Source organism: Antedon mediterranea, chromosome 4, assembly GCF_964355755.1.
Source record: "Antedon mediterranea chromosome 4, ecAntMedi1.1, whole genome shotgun sequence".
NCBI lineage: Eukaryota > Metazoa > Echinodermata > Crinoidea > Comatulida > Antedonidae > Antedon > Antedon mediterranea.
The window spans coordinates 32,302,763-32,318,203 of NC_092673.1; the positions used below are offsets into that span (position 1 = coordinate 32,302,763).

A 15,441-nucleotide genomic window follows, 5' to 3' on the forward strand; every position below is an offset into this window, starting at 1 on the left:
GACGCGTTAGTGATCGGTGGAGAATGACATTCGGTTATCACATTTTTACATTTATAATGTTCTCTACTGATGTCGGTGTCAGGTTCAGAAAACCCACCGTTATTTGGTGTTTGGTCGTATTTGTTCTCAGAACAGAGTTTGGCTGAAACATCATTCGATTGGTCATCTGTTAAAACAAAAATTAAAATCAAGATTAAAAATCAGCCTATTTGTTATATTACGGTTTCATGTGTCAGTCGTAATTGTTGTCATTGACTATCATCATCGTCATCATCATAATTATCATAACCATCATCATCATCATAACCATCATCATAACCATCATCATCATCATAACCATCATCATCATAACCATCATCATAACCATCATCATCATCATAACCATCATCATAACCATCATCATCATCATAACCATCATCATAACCATCATCATCATCATACCATCATCATAACCATCATCATCATCATACCATCATCATCATCATAACCATCATTATAACCATCATCATAACCATCATCATCATCATACCATCATCATCATCATCATAACCATCATTATAACCATCATCATAACCATCATCATCATCATACCATCATCATCATCATCATCATAACCATCATTATAACCATCATCATAACCATCATCATCATCACCACCATCATCACCATCATCATCCTCATTATCATCATCATAACCATCATCATCATCATCGTCATCATCATAACCATCATATAACCATCATTGTCATCGTCATCATCATCATCATCATCATAATCATGAATTTAATACATGGTATGAACCGACCCTTAAATACTGCAAACCACCTACAGTAGATTACAGTAATTTCGAAAACAATTCCACAATAACGTTACTAATAATAAAAGATAAAAAGTACAGTATCTATAGGTCTTAAGCTCTGTCTACACTATCAAACTAGTTGTGATATGCCCAAATATAGTAGTGATATGACATCATCATGTCCATATTTGGGCACATCACATTTTGTTGTCACATAATGTTTGATAGTGTAGACAGAGCTTTCGGTATTGAAAAAACCCGGTATACAGTATATTCATTGTGTTGGTTTCTGTAACTATTTATGTTAATCATGGTACTTTATGCTAATGGCTTACGACATCGTCACAAATACAACTAATCCTAATTATACATTAACACATTTAGACACAACCCTGATATGCCTAACAGACCTTATGTATTACTAAAGGAATTATAATAAAATATATTAATAACAACATTCGTTTGTGTTCATAAGACATACTAATCAAATATTAATATTGAGTAGGTGAATGGTAAATGCGGCCGGTTTCTGAGTTTAAAATCGATTTCAGAAACATCTGCCGGTACTCATGCTTAAACAAAAAACAACTCAGAACATACGAATTATCTTATTTATTTCTAATGTTATTAGAAAATTATCAACGATATATTCTTCCCGTTGTTTTTTGTTTTTTTGTAGGCCTAATGCGATTGGTTATTATAGGATGTATTAAAGCAACAATTGCGACGTTCCCTGATGCGTAGTTTACTACAGAATGCTCTCTTGAGGTTAACTCGAAAAGACACGCGAGTATTCCGCGTGTTATAATAAGGTTCGAACAGTGAGCCTGTATTTGCCAAGAATCTGTAGCATTTCAATTACATCAGAATTGTTATCGATTATAGTTAATTTTATGGTAAATAACCATTCTCGTTGCGAATGAATAACAATCCACTAAAACGAAATGGATTTTAAAAATCAAATGTACTCCGAATAAGAAGAATGTGATTATTAATGACGTACCTTCACCGACGACGACTCGCCGAACACGTGACAAGCCAAATAGCACAGCAGGCCACATTAAACCAGTCATTTTAAATCCGTTATTCTGTAAATCCAAATCGAATACACTGAAGCAATCGCATGCACTTTAAACTATAAAGTAAAGCATTCGGGTACATGTCTTCTACGCATGCTCACATCATTTTACCAAGCAAGTTCTCATTAATGTAAACAGAGATATCACTATGGTAACGTTTCTCATTAGTACGCGATCTTTTTTTTTCAATGGACGACAACGTTAATTATCATAGAAGACCTACTCCATCGAAGAATATATTAATTTTCACCAAAAATTATCATAAACCATTACGATATTACAAAGATGGATGAAATATAAAAATTACTATAGATTTTTAAAAAAAACTTGGGAAGGATTTGAATAAATCGTCATACAAAACAATTAAATGTTACGGGGTCCATAATCTTCTTAGCTAGGTACCTATTTATAGAAACCAATGGAAAAAAAAACCCTGTTTTTTATATTTAAATTTCATTTTTGAAAAATGCTTTAAACATAGAACGCCATATAAAGAATAATACTTCTTCACCAATATTAATATACTTGTATATAAAACAACCCTTCATCTTTTACATTTTTGTCATAAAGTCGATTTTTTTAAAACCATAAATGCCAAAAAACGATGATTTATCAGATGAATGCAATTGGAATTTCACAGACACTAAATTAATTGTTAAGCTTTCGGTAAGATATCCCTATAAAATGTATCGTATATTCGCATTATAAATTAGTATAGACCGTTCCAGCTATAAATCTACTAAGTGTACTGATAATAGTAGTAGTTGTAGTTGTTATAATATGTATTCATATGTAGCTGAATTGAGGAGGATAAAACTGGGTTAGATATTCTAAAATGTTGAAGAAACCGTTTGGTGATGGGAGTGTTGGAGAACATTATAAATTGGATATTCCAATCTTAGTCTACAACTAAATTTACTGATAATAGTAGTTAGAATAAGCTCGTGATGAATTAAGGTGGAAAAGCAATTAAATATATTTAAACATTATACTGAAGATGGTGAGAGAGTTTGGAGGAGAACATAACACATTCATATTACTATATTAGTATAAACCCATATATTATTATGGGCGTTGTTTCGTAAATCAACCTAATGTTTCCTAGTACAGTAATCGGTTTTGTGAGTAATATTTTGAGATTAAAAAGTAAAATCGACAAAGGTTTGCATGGCGAACAAACACTAAAGTTTGGTTTCGGTGCACCATGTGTTTTCAGAAAGGAAATAAAGGATGGTTGACGTTCTCCACCATATTTTACTTCCATTTGAAATATGATGTACCGCTACCGCAAACCTAACTTTGCTATACCAGAAAAAAGGATAGTCACTATTGTTAAAGTTTAATATTTATAATTTTGTTATGTTTACTAAACACTGAAATGATATCGATGTGTTCTGGCATATGTTGTTTTTCACTCTAGAAATCATAACTGAGTATATCATTATTATATGAGATTCCCTGTTGAGTGTGAAGCTGAACTCACCTCAATGATTGTTGGTGTCATAGAATATCCGCATTAGAATCCTCCCCCACGCCCCTCTCCTCAAATACGATGCTAAATGAAAATAATTTGAAACAACTGGCATAGTTCGATCTAACATGCCCCACCGGTGCTCACACTACAACAGATACCTCACTGATGAGCAAATGTTGAATTAAAAATGAGAATGCATATATTACCTATACTTTGTTGAGCACCACTTGTTGATTCAGTTAAAGAATTACAATCATAATCACTTTCTTCTTCTTCTTCCGACACTTCTTCAATTGTTTCTAACCCTCCAGATTCATCAGACTCCTCATCTTCTTCATATTCTCCTGTCTCATATTCTCCCTCTTCTTCTTCGTCGTCGTCATCATCTTCCTCCTGATTAGTTTCATTTGTTTTATGATCATCTTCATACTTTTCAAATTCGCAGTTAGTTCTCAATTGATCACCATCAAAGAAAAGTGAATTAGTTACAACTTCTACAGAGACATCATTTAAACAATTCATATCCACATGGTTTGGAATTACTGAGACAAACGAAGATTCAATTAGTTCGCCTGAAGCATTGCTGTGTTTTAGGTATACTTCTGGTTCATTGTCCACCGGTGCATTGTCAAAGTCGTCTTTATAGAAGCAAGCGATTTCCTCGGGCGTTGCCATCTTAGCCGTTTCTGTTACTGGTGTTGGTACCAGCGTATTGAGGCCTTCGTTTTCCTCAGCAACTCCTGTGTCCGCAACAACATGTTGGAGGCCTAAATCTATTGTTATCAGGTGCGACCCATTTAAATCAGTCTGATACCGCTTCACTGTAATATTCTCATTTATATCATTATCTGAATGTTCAGATACGACGACAAGTGGTACACGTTGTGCAATGGTTGCTTTATGGCTGAAATCAGTCGTAGATATTTTCTTATCTTCTTGTAGGCCTAACCCATCGGCAGCAACAGTTAATCTGAGCTCATTTGCTAAGTGGTTACCCGTTTTATAATCATTTTCCGAACAACCATTCGTATTTTCTAATCCATTATAAGCATACCTATGTTCAGCTGTACTACATTTCATCGCCGGTGTATTGATTACAAATGTGTTTTCGTTGTCAACCAATGAGCGTGAATTATCGAACGGGACATATTCAGTGAATGAATTCTCTTTGAAAAGATAATCTTCTTCAATCCCATCTTCAATCAAATTAATCCCTAATCGTTTATCTGCGTTCATACTATTTTCTTCAATCAAATTAATACCTAATCGTTCAAATGCGTTCACACTATTTTCCACAATTTTGCTTTTTGTTTGTGCGTTAGTCTGAGGGCACAGATCTATGTACTTATCGTCGTCCACGATTTGTCTGTACTCATTGATAACACCATCGTTATCATTGTTGATTTCAGCACCAATTAGTCTTTCATCGGCTTTTAACTTATCTGGAATAATTACATTGTTGCAAACAACAACTTCGTCTGCAATAATACGACGCTTATCTTCTGTCTGATCAGCCCCAAAGTCTGGCTTCTTGTCTTCCGTCATCAGTACCTGTTTATCATCAGACGACTTCAAACGAGATTTACGCGGTTTTGCATTACCCGTTGTAGGCCTACCTACTACTAAGTAACGCGCAGCATATGCTATACTCACAACAACCACGATAGTTCCAATCACTAAAACGCTTATCGACCATGTGGCATTCACAACACTACCCTGCACACCGACGTCCTCCATGACGTGTCAGCCTAATGGCGTCTGAAATACACACTTGAAGAAAAATAAAAACGAATCGATACAACTTTTATAATGTGCATAATTTGTAAAAACGCAACCTTGTTGTTTTGCTTCGAGCGCGGTTTTGTTATTCAAAAACAACGTGTAAGTACAAAGTGCACAGGACAGATGACTTGGCTCTGAGCAGCACAGATCAAAGTACGATTGAATACAATAAGATATTGAAGTTCATATCATTATCTACACCGTACAAACCTTGAGTATAGAAATGTTAATGAGGTATAGACTACCTGTTGTATCCAATTTGTCATCCACTCACTGCTGCTCGAAAGTAGACGACTTTATTTCTCGGGAGCAGACGACTTTTTTTATTGCTCGGGAGCTGACGACTTTACTGCTGCGTAAAAACATACGGCAGTTGGCTCTGATTATGTGTTGACTTCTCATAGAAAATCCAAAAGGTTTGAGCACCTTCAGTAGCCCTGGTGTAAGTCTATCATATGTTAATCTTGGACACACAAATCGATCAAGACAATTACAAATTCCCGCCATTACGGTCGTGTTTAAAAAAATAAAAATCTGTCCATTTTAAAGCAATCGTACTATTGACTTTTCTTGCACATCGTGTGCAAGCACTGTTCTAATTTAACATCGACTGTTTTGTAATTCATTTGCTAATCAAACAGATTATGTAAACAAGCAATAAGCAGACAGCTATGAAAGGTAGTTCGATCAATTACGTCAGCTGTCCCCAATCCAATAACTAACATTGTAATGTCTTTATTATTGTGGTTTGATAAATATGATATTTTTAATGGATGGAATAAAAGAAATAACTGTAAAGAGGGCGTTTTCCATTATTGATTATTGACAATTTAATTGTGTCGTCAACAATGGAGGTTGACACCATAAAGCATGCGAGTTAATTTCCGCTATGACAAGAGAAATACTGCGTGCCATGTTAATCAGATGCAGATCCATCGTGTTAATTATCGCACTAAAAAATAATTAATTATCATCATCATATCATCATCAGCATCATCATCATCATCATTATCCGCATCATCATCATCATCAGTCATTCATAATTCTTCATGTTATCGCACTTAATAAATATTGGTAAAATGTACATCAAAATCATTACCACTAGGACTAGACCAACATTTATTATAGGCTACAAACAATATATTTCATTATCGAAATCACTATTATTATTCGTCGTAGCCTATATTTTCGATCCACCACATGGTCTAATAATAATTATCAATCATCGTTGATTCTTAAATTCAGAAAAGGTCAGATAAAACAAACAGAAAATCAACGTTTTGACCAAATGACGGTTCATACTTTACAATAATATTTTGCCGATTCGGCAGGAAAGGGGAGGGCGTAAACAATGAGGTTTCGTAAAATCAGAATATTGGACGAAATAGAATTTATAACCTGGCAACATTACGAACCATTGTGAAAAGAAATGTAAACATGGCGGCGAACGTCGAAGACGATGTTCGCATTGAAATTAAAACAAGTAGCGAAAATCTTATTTCTAGCGGTATGATTAGCAACGTAATAATATCAAATACATCTGGAAATCATGTTCCTTTTAAACTTATTGAGAGTAGCGATAGAGTATGGATAGGCTTGTTAAAAAACCCGGAAATATTCGGGGACAACAACTACATCCGTGGTTTCGTAAATGGGCCTGACGAGCTGGAGTCGATTTTGGAGGCTCACAAACGGGCAACTACATCGTCATTTAGTGTAAGGTACGGCGATAAATATTGTATCATATATCAAGTATTCGACTGCTATTTCATTAGTTTTGGTGAGAATATTCTAACGATGGGTAAACTAAACTTGAGTCCAATATATCTCGTGGTAGTAGAGGACTTTATGATACCTATTTATAGGATTATAACTTTAACACATTAGGCGCAGGAGCCCCGGATAGCGTTACGAAGTCGTTAACTCTGTCAGCCCATGGTCAACCCAACTAATGTGTTTTTCCCAAGGACAACTTATCAATAACTAAACTTTGTCACCACCCATAAGTGTGCTGTTCATTTCCTATTGACCAATGAACACCAATGTAACTGGACCTGAGTTTCTTGCTATTCGACCTTGGGTGCAAATTATACAATTAATTGATGTTAAGGCCACTGACTACTCTTTTCTGTATAGAAACACTGAATTGACTGAATAATAAGAAAACCCTACAATAATTTCTACTACTACTTGATATGGTGTTATACAAGAACTATATTAAAAGAATTGAATGTATGGAGAATGAAAAGTTAAACGTTATAACTTATATGTAAAACATCACTTAGATGATATCTATCAGATATATCATTTTCTAAAAATTGTTTCATTAGTTAGAATAGATAACGGAAAAACAATACCAATACTGATCTGGACTCGGAAATTCAAAATGTAGCAGGCAACGTTTCACCATTCCAATGAAAACTTTCAAGACAAACAAAGTATCATAATAATCATGATATCCATTTTTATTTAATAGCGATAAATGGATATAAATATTTCGTCTTTTTTGTTATTTTGTGATGGAAAATATATTGAGTGAACATTGGCACTGAGCTTAAATGTTCCCCGTCCCCTTAATGTCCGCTTTATAGGAGTGTCCCCTCAGTAAGGATTTGCTGTTTTGCCCCTTAATAATAAATTATGATGTCCATCTTATCCTCTCAATTTTAATGTGCTACACCCGATAATAGAATACACATCTAGCTCGTGTGTACTTTAAAGAACCTAGTACATCTTTCGAGACGAGTGGGGGGTTACCCCGGTGTATTATCACAGCCACTGATCACCAACTGGGCCCTATGGGAGACCAGTCTTTGACTGAAGAGGTTACCCAGTATAAATATATATTTCAATTCAATTCAATAGAATAACTGTACAGTAGGCTCCCATTTGATGCAATGTGTTACCCAATGTGCTCAATTTGATTGTGCTACCCAAATCCATGCTATCCATTTGAAATAATTTGCTATCCATTTGAAAGAATGTGCTACCCGATAATCCGTATAGAATAATGTACAGTACAATTACATATATCCATTTGATTGTGCTACCTAATGTGCTATCCATTTGAAATAATGTGCTATCCATTTGAAAGAATGTGCTATCCATTTGAAAGAATGTGCTACCCGATAATCCGTATAGAATAATGTACAGTACAGTACTATATCCATTTGATTGTGCTACCCAATGTGCTATCCATTTGAAAGAATGTGCTATCCATTTGAAAGAATGTGCTACCCGATAATCCGTATAGAATAATGTACAGTACTATATCCATTTGATTGTGCTACCTAATGTGCTATCCATTTGAAATAATGTGCTACCCGATAATCCTTATAGAATAATGTACAGTACTATATCCATTTGATTGTGCTACCCAATGTGCTATCCATTTGAAATAATGTGCTATCCATTTGAAATTATGTGCTATTTGAAAGAATGTGCTACCCGATAATCCGTATAGAATAATTTACAGTACAATTACATCCATTTGATTGTGCTACCTAATGTGCTATCCATTTGAAATAATGTGCTATCCATTTGAAATAATGTGCTATCCATTTGAAAGAATGTGCTATCCATTTGAAATAATTTGCTATCCATTTGAAAGAATGTGCTACCCGATAATCCGTATAGAATAATGTACAGTACTATATCCATTTGACTGTGCTACCTAATGTGCTATCCATTTGAAATATTGTGCTACCCGATAATCCTTATAGAATAATGTACAGTACTATATCTATTTGATTGTGCTACCCAATGTGCTATCCATTTGAAATAATGTGCTATCCATTTGAAATAATGTGCTATCCATTTGAAATAATGTGCTATCCATTTGAAAGAATGTGCTATCCATTTGAAATAGGCCTAATGTGCTATCCATTTGAAAGAATGTGCTACCCGATAATCATAGAATAATGTACAGTACTATATCCATTTGATTGTGCTACCTAATGTGCTATCCATTTGAAATAATGTGCTATCCATTTGAAAGAATGTGCTATCCATTTGAAAGAATGTGCTATCCATTTGAAAGAATGTGCTACCCGATAATCCGTATAGAATGCACAGTACAGTTATATCATAGTTATATCCATTTGATTGAGCTATCTATTGTGCTATCCGTTTGAACTAATGTGCTGTCTGTTTGAAATAATTCAGGTTTTTTTTTTTAATATGTTTTGCTATCCATTTTAAACGTGCTAAACAAGTTACATATTTGTTGATATAAATTTGCGGTACACCACGTAGGCCTATATTAGTTCTGAAAAGAACTGTTGAGTTGCTTGACGTTTTTCGATTTAGGCCTACTCCAAAGTCAAAGTCTCCAAAGCTATTCCATCATGCCGTATTCGGGGAATCGCCCACAAGTGTTTTCTCAGAGAAGGGTATGTTCTGTATGGGGTTCTGTATGCTATTTTTTAATAATGTACAAAAAATGAAATGAAAAATCATATTAATTATCGGTATGTACGGAGGAAGCTAGAACAAGACGAAGCGCGAAACAAATAAAAGCGCAGCGCGAAACATCTGAAATGATATACAATTTCTCAAAACATGAAAACACAGAATATATTATATTAATATAACTTTTTAATATTTCCAAAGGCTCGGACAAGGAAGAAGGGCTTTAAAAAACTGAATTGCTATATGTTAGACCACATTTCCATAACTTTTCAAAACTCATCGAACCCTCTGCTAGTAGGCCTAATTAATATAGGAGCGTATCGCCAAATCATTAGAGAAAAAAAAACATGGCATGAAGATGTAATTAATCAAACAACGGCCAAAGAATACCAACAATTTTAATTTAGGTTTCGATTCGTAATTACTAATGTGGTGGACTAAGCCTAGTTTGAAACTATAGTGACCATTTATTTTAGAAAGAAAGATAGACAAATTTGTTTCTATCTCCATGTTATTGTTAATACCAAGGCACTTTTCAATTAAAAATTCTGGCCTAGTATTCTTGCAAGGTCGTCACAGCTCCAGTTACAAAGGTCGTCACAGCTCCAGTTACAAACGGTGATACAAAGTGTCAATCATTTGACCAGTGAACAGCCCACTGGTAGGATAGTCCTTGAAACCGTCCGTAAAACACATTAATCACTCACATCAGTCATGCCGCTAATGGTTGAAAACCTCACTTTTTGGAGTTTTCAAACGTAACGCTATCCGGGGCTCCTGCGCCTAATGAGTAGGCTTATCTGAATAGGCCTATCATTAGTGGCAAAAATGGTAAATTCAATTTAACATATGATTTTATTAGGAACCATTTAAGTTTACCTGCATTGTTATTATCATTACTACTAGTAAAAGCTTAATTAGCCAGAATTATTGTCTCATTAAAAAGCCTACTTCATGTACAGGCTTATTTCAATTGTAGCAGTCCTATCCTAGGCTACATAAGTTTCTTTTAAATTCATATTTATATATTAACTTACCGTATACTTATTTATATTATGATTGTTGTACAAATAAAGAACTTTTTGGTGTAAATTTACAGAACTTCAAATTCTAAACGTGACAAATCAGGCGCTTGGAAAAAGAACATCCAGCCTGTGTTTATTCGAAATTGGGAGCCAAAAATGAGGTTTGATTTTACTCCGTTTATTGTGGTGAAAGTGACGTACATGGAATGTGAATTTGGCAGAGACTACTGGCGCAAGGACAAAAAGGTTTCTATCTAGTGTAATTGTTAGATTGCTTATTTTATTTTGTAGGCCTATAATAAAATAAAATCGAATCGATGAGAAATAAAATTGTAACCACTAGGGCAGGAGATGAAGATAACTAGACCATCATCGTTCAATGTATACAGCAGCACTTGACTCCGACTCCTATCAATTATTTATTGAATTTTGTGTTATTTTTTATTATTATCAGTGTTAGCATCTATCGTTTTATATTATTTGGTTATTACGGTATCGTCACTTTTGAGTCATTTTTTGGAATCCACTTTTCTTCTAAAATCTATAAATAAAGCTAAAATCGAATTGTCTTCACAGCAAAATGATGACCACAACTATCACAACATGTCAGAGGACGCGACCCTTGACACAGATCCAATTCCTGGCTCACGCAAACGTGGTTGCTTGGCTAGGTTGACCAATTGGGAAGTATTGATTTTCAACGAGTATAAAATATTAAATTGGTCTGAGCTATTACCACATCAGTAAGTGCAGTTAAACAATATTTAATCAGCTGCAATTAATTCGATATCAAGAGAAGTTACGTAGGCCTAATGGATACCTGTAATATAGGGAAATATGTAGGCATATATTCACAACATTAATGCTATTCCGTTTATGTGTACGTATTTATGTTTTATTTTGTTTATTTGTAGACTACGTGAAGCAAAGAGTAAGAAATTAGATGAATTACGGAAAAGGCTGCACAACAACGAAGAAGTCCCGTATGAAACGCGTTTCTTCTTAGAGCTTCCATTTAAAGTATGATTATTATTTTCATATTTTCCTTATTGTAAGCCTACTGTAAGCTTGGTTTTAACACTCTATTACGCAACGCAAGGATGTACACGCAAAGGATCATCCAAACTACTGTCGTCTGTGGTTGGTGAAATCGTTGTCTGTGGTCGGTCAAATCGTTGTCTGTGGTTGGTCTAATTAAGGCAAACTAACAACAGGATCCTGAGTTGAGATCAAAATGGTTTATCTGTGGCTGCGCGCGACACGATAAGTTCCACGCCTTCTAAACAGACACCGCGCAGCGGAGAATAAGTACAGTACTGTTGGTATTATGTCGCAGCCAGACATAAGATCAAAAGACTATTATGAGTTCCTATATTGGCAAGGCGAGCTCAGTGGCATGTTGTTAGATTCTCCTGGTCAAATTAACCTGCGTACATACCACCCAAGCTTTACAGTTAGAAATGTTAAACAAATCCCTTTCGTTTAAATTCAATGTCTACCGTTATTCAATAATGTATACCACAATTCTCCTATTGTGTTGAGAAATTAATAGAATTGTCTGTAATTAACATTTAAATTCATTTCTTTCAGTCGGCACACAAAAACCACGACCAGGTTTCGGATAGTCTTCAGTTACGTGTACACCCGAAAATTATTGATCGCATTCACCATCACGTCAGAAGTGGTATAACCGCCAAGGAAAAGGTAACCAAGTTATCGGTTCTTTGGAATTGACAATCCTTCTCCTGATTCTGTGCGCTATCGACGGTATTCCTTCTTCTGCTAGCTAAGGTATTCTTAGCAGTTGTGATTTGACCAATCAATCAATTCTCTTGTATCTTTGCATTTCTGGATCTTTTTACCCTTTCTCTCGGTCGTATACTGTTTTGAAGTAGCGTGTGTATCAGCCATTCTATAGATGTGTCCGAATAGTCTTGTATAATTACTAAAAAGTCTGCAATGTGAAAAGTTGTATTTACTTTTCTTTTGATTAATTTTTAGGTTAAAGTGTTAGTTGATACGTTTGTAAAGCAAGAACTCTCAAGTTGTGGAGTTGAACCTAATCCTCTGGATAGATCTTACCATCCAACGGATCGAGATCTAACTAACCATATATACCGTGCAATAAACATTGAAAAGATTAAGCGCATTGACCATAACGCCATCCTAGAAACCATCTCCAAACTAGAATCGAGTGGTCAACACATTTTCTATCAGCCAACATCAGAGAAGACATGTCAAAAAATGAAAGAAAAAAGTGAAGAAGATTCAATATTTATGTTGGTCTACCAAGAATCTTGGCAAAGTAACTTGATGAAGAGTCGCTTGAGGGCGCTGTATGTGATTGACTCGACTTACAAAACTCATCGATATCCCTTGCCACTGTACACGCTCTGGATTTATATTGATGAGAAGTTTATATGCGTCGCAATAATAATTATGCAATGTGACGCAACCGATGATTTGGCGCAAGCATTGCGTCATTTAAAACATTGGAACCCGAATTGGAATCCGGAATATTTTCTTATGGATACCCAGCAGCCATGTTGGAAAGCTGTTGAGCAAACGTTTCCAAATTCAAAGGTTAGTTAGGTATTAAAGACGACTTAATGACAATATTTTAAAAATGTTTGGTGAAATTTAGAAACAAGAATTTGAATTAAGTTGGAACCATAAATAATTACGGATTCCCAGCAGCTAGTTGAGCATGTTTTCCACATTTTAAAAGGTGAATTAAATTTTTGTTTAAGTATTTTGATTCGAAATTGCTGTAAACTATAAATTTGGTGAACTAAACAAACTTTCTCTTCTCATATTGTACAGGTTTTTGTCAGTTCTTTTCATTGTAACCAATCGTGGTTGCAGTTCTTAAGTTCAAAGAAAGTGAATTTGTCCGAATCGTCCCGCCTACACGTCTACTCTCTTTTACAAAGGGCGGCAAACTCATCATCCAAAGAAGGCTATTTGGAATCCATCGATATGATTCAAGCAACACAGGAATGGGAAAACTCTGAATATCTTCGTTACGTCATCAATCGATTTTGGTTTCATAATTCTTCGGTGAGTGAATAGTCTTTTGGTATTGTTTTGTTTTATCTATTACCCAGTGTTTGGTGGTCGCTATGTCAGTGTTTGGTGGTCGCTATGTCAGTGTTTGGTGGTCGCTATGTCAGTGTTTGGTGGTCGCTATGTCAGTGTTTGGTGGTCGCTATGTCAGTGTTTGGTGGTCGCTATGTCAGTGTTTGGTGGTCGCTATGTTGTCATCGCATAGACGTTATAGAAAATTAAACACAATTAGAAATATCCTTTTAATGATTTTTATCAGAAAATGATTTCTTATAATTATGTACAGGATTAACATCGCAAGATGGTCTCTTGTGTACATTATCAAAATCGGAAGATGATCTCTTGTATACAAGATTTAAATCACAAGATGATCTCTTGTGTACAAGATTAAATCGAAAGATGATCTCTTGTGTACAAGATTAAATCGCAAAATAATGTTTTGTGTAGAAGATCTGAAGATTATCTCGTGTGTAGATTATTAAAATCGGAAGATCATCTCTTGTGTAGAGGATTGAACTCGGAAGATGGTCTCTTTTGTACAAGATTAAAATCGGAAGATGGTCTCTTGTATACAAGATTAAATTAGGAAGATGATGTTTTGTGTGTACAAGATTAAAATAGTTTCTTTGGTTTCAGAAATGGGCAATGAGTAACCAACCTGAAGAATTGGTCATGGCCATGTCTGGAAATGCACAGGACAAGTTAAAGTACGCATTGGAATACAGTTATCTTCCACAAATCTGGAGTATGTCCGTAAATTCGCTTCTTGAGTTCTTTAGTGGAATATTCTTTCCAGAGGTTGTCCGTACTGATGGCGGACTGGAACTGGTAAGTTTGGAAAGAACAGTTATTGATTCCAACGAAGCAATGGCAGGTAATATTAATGTAGATAATCCTGATGATTATGACGATGATTATGATTTAAATCAATCATTTAGTAACTCGTCTGAAGATGCGGTGTTAGCATCAATGAAAATGGACATTAGTGTTCTATGCACAGAAATCAATGCCATGTCTCAAAATTGTAATCGTAAAGAGAGTCTTCAAAAAGCGTTGAGCATGTTGAAGATCTTGAAGAAAGACCTTGTGGTGGAGATCACCAAGACGTTTAAAGATTCACAGAAGCGTGGAAGAAAGCAGCGAAGTAAGTTACTGAAAACACAAAAGAGGCAGCAGAACGCTAAAGAACCTAGACCAGGGAAAACAAGCGCTATCGACATCCATGTGAATGGATTGGGTGAGCCGGTATTAATATCCGATCATCATGTTGTATTGAATGAGATGGGTGGATCTGATGAATGTTGTAGTGTTCCTGGAATTGGAGAAGCGGTCGAGATATCAATTGATCCTTCTGAAATGATGCTTGAGTGACTAACGGTTAGCGCAAATTGTTGGCGTTTGGCAATCAACTGATGGTTACCACGGCTTTATGTACCAAAATGAATAAAATATAGGATGTCTTTTTAGATATTTTAGAATCTTCACGTCGGGTCAGAGTTCAACCCGAGCTAGGAATCCTGCTTAATGTGGTTAATGGTGATGGTACACATTTTCTAATTATTTACCAGGTTCTGTCTTAACTTCAAAGCAAGTTGTCAGAGAGACGAGTACACGTGTTACACCGTATTTTACACGACATTATACTGTTAATGCTACGCAATTTAATCATTTTATCAATTAAAATGATATTGATATAACTACGGCCAACATTATGGTTTATTTATTAAAGATATGTTTTTATTTCAAACAATTAAATATGTATCATCATAACGCTGTATTAATAAACACAAAACTTATATTGACAAT

General features: G+C 35.1%; 1 protein-coding gene across 1 annotated transcript; it reads left to right on the plus strand.

Annotated features, from left to right (window-relative positions):
* The first annotated feature begins 6,495 nt into the window (after window positions 1–6,495).
* Window positions 6,496–15,332, plus strand: LOC140047320 (uncharacterized). The gene is made up of 8 exons (XM_072092267.1): window positions 6,496–6,855; window positions 10,644–10,815; window positions 11,146–11,312; window positions 11,484–11,589; window positions 12,160–12,273; window positions 12,571–13,152; window positions 13,393–13,629; window positions 14,272–15,332. Exons 1-8 carry the CDS (start codon window positions 6,572–6,574, stop codon window positions 15,004–15,006), a joined length of 2,397 nt encoding a protein of 798 aa, XP_071948368.1. The 5' UTR covers window positions 6,496–6,571; the 3' UTR covers window positions 15,007–15,332.
* The last annotated feature ends 109 nt before the right edge of the window (window positions 15,333–15,441 follow it).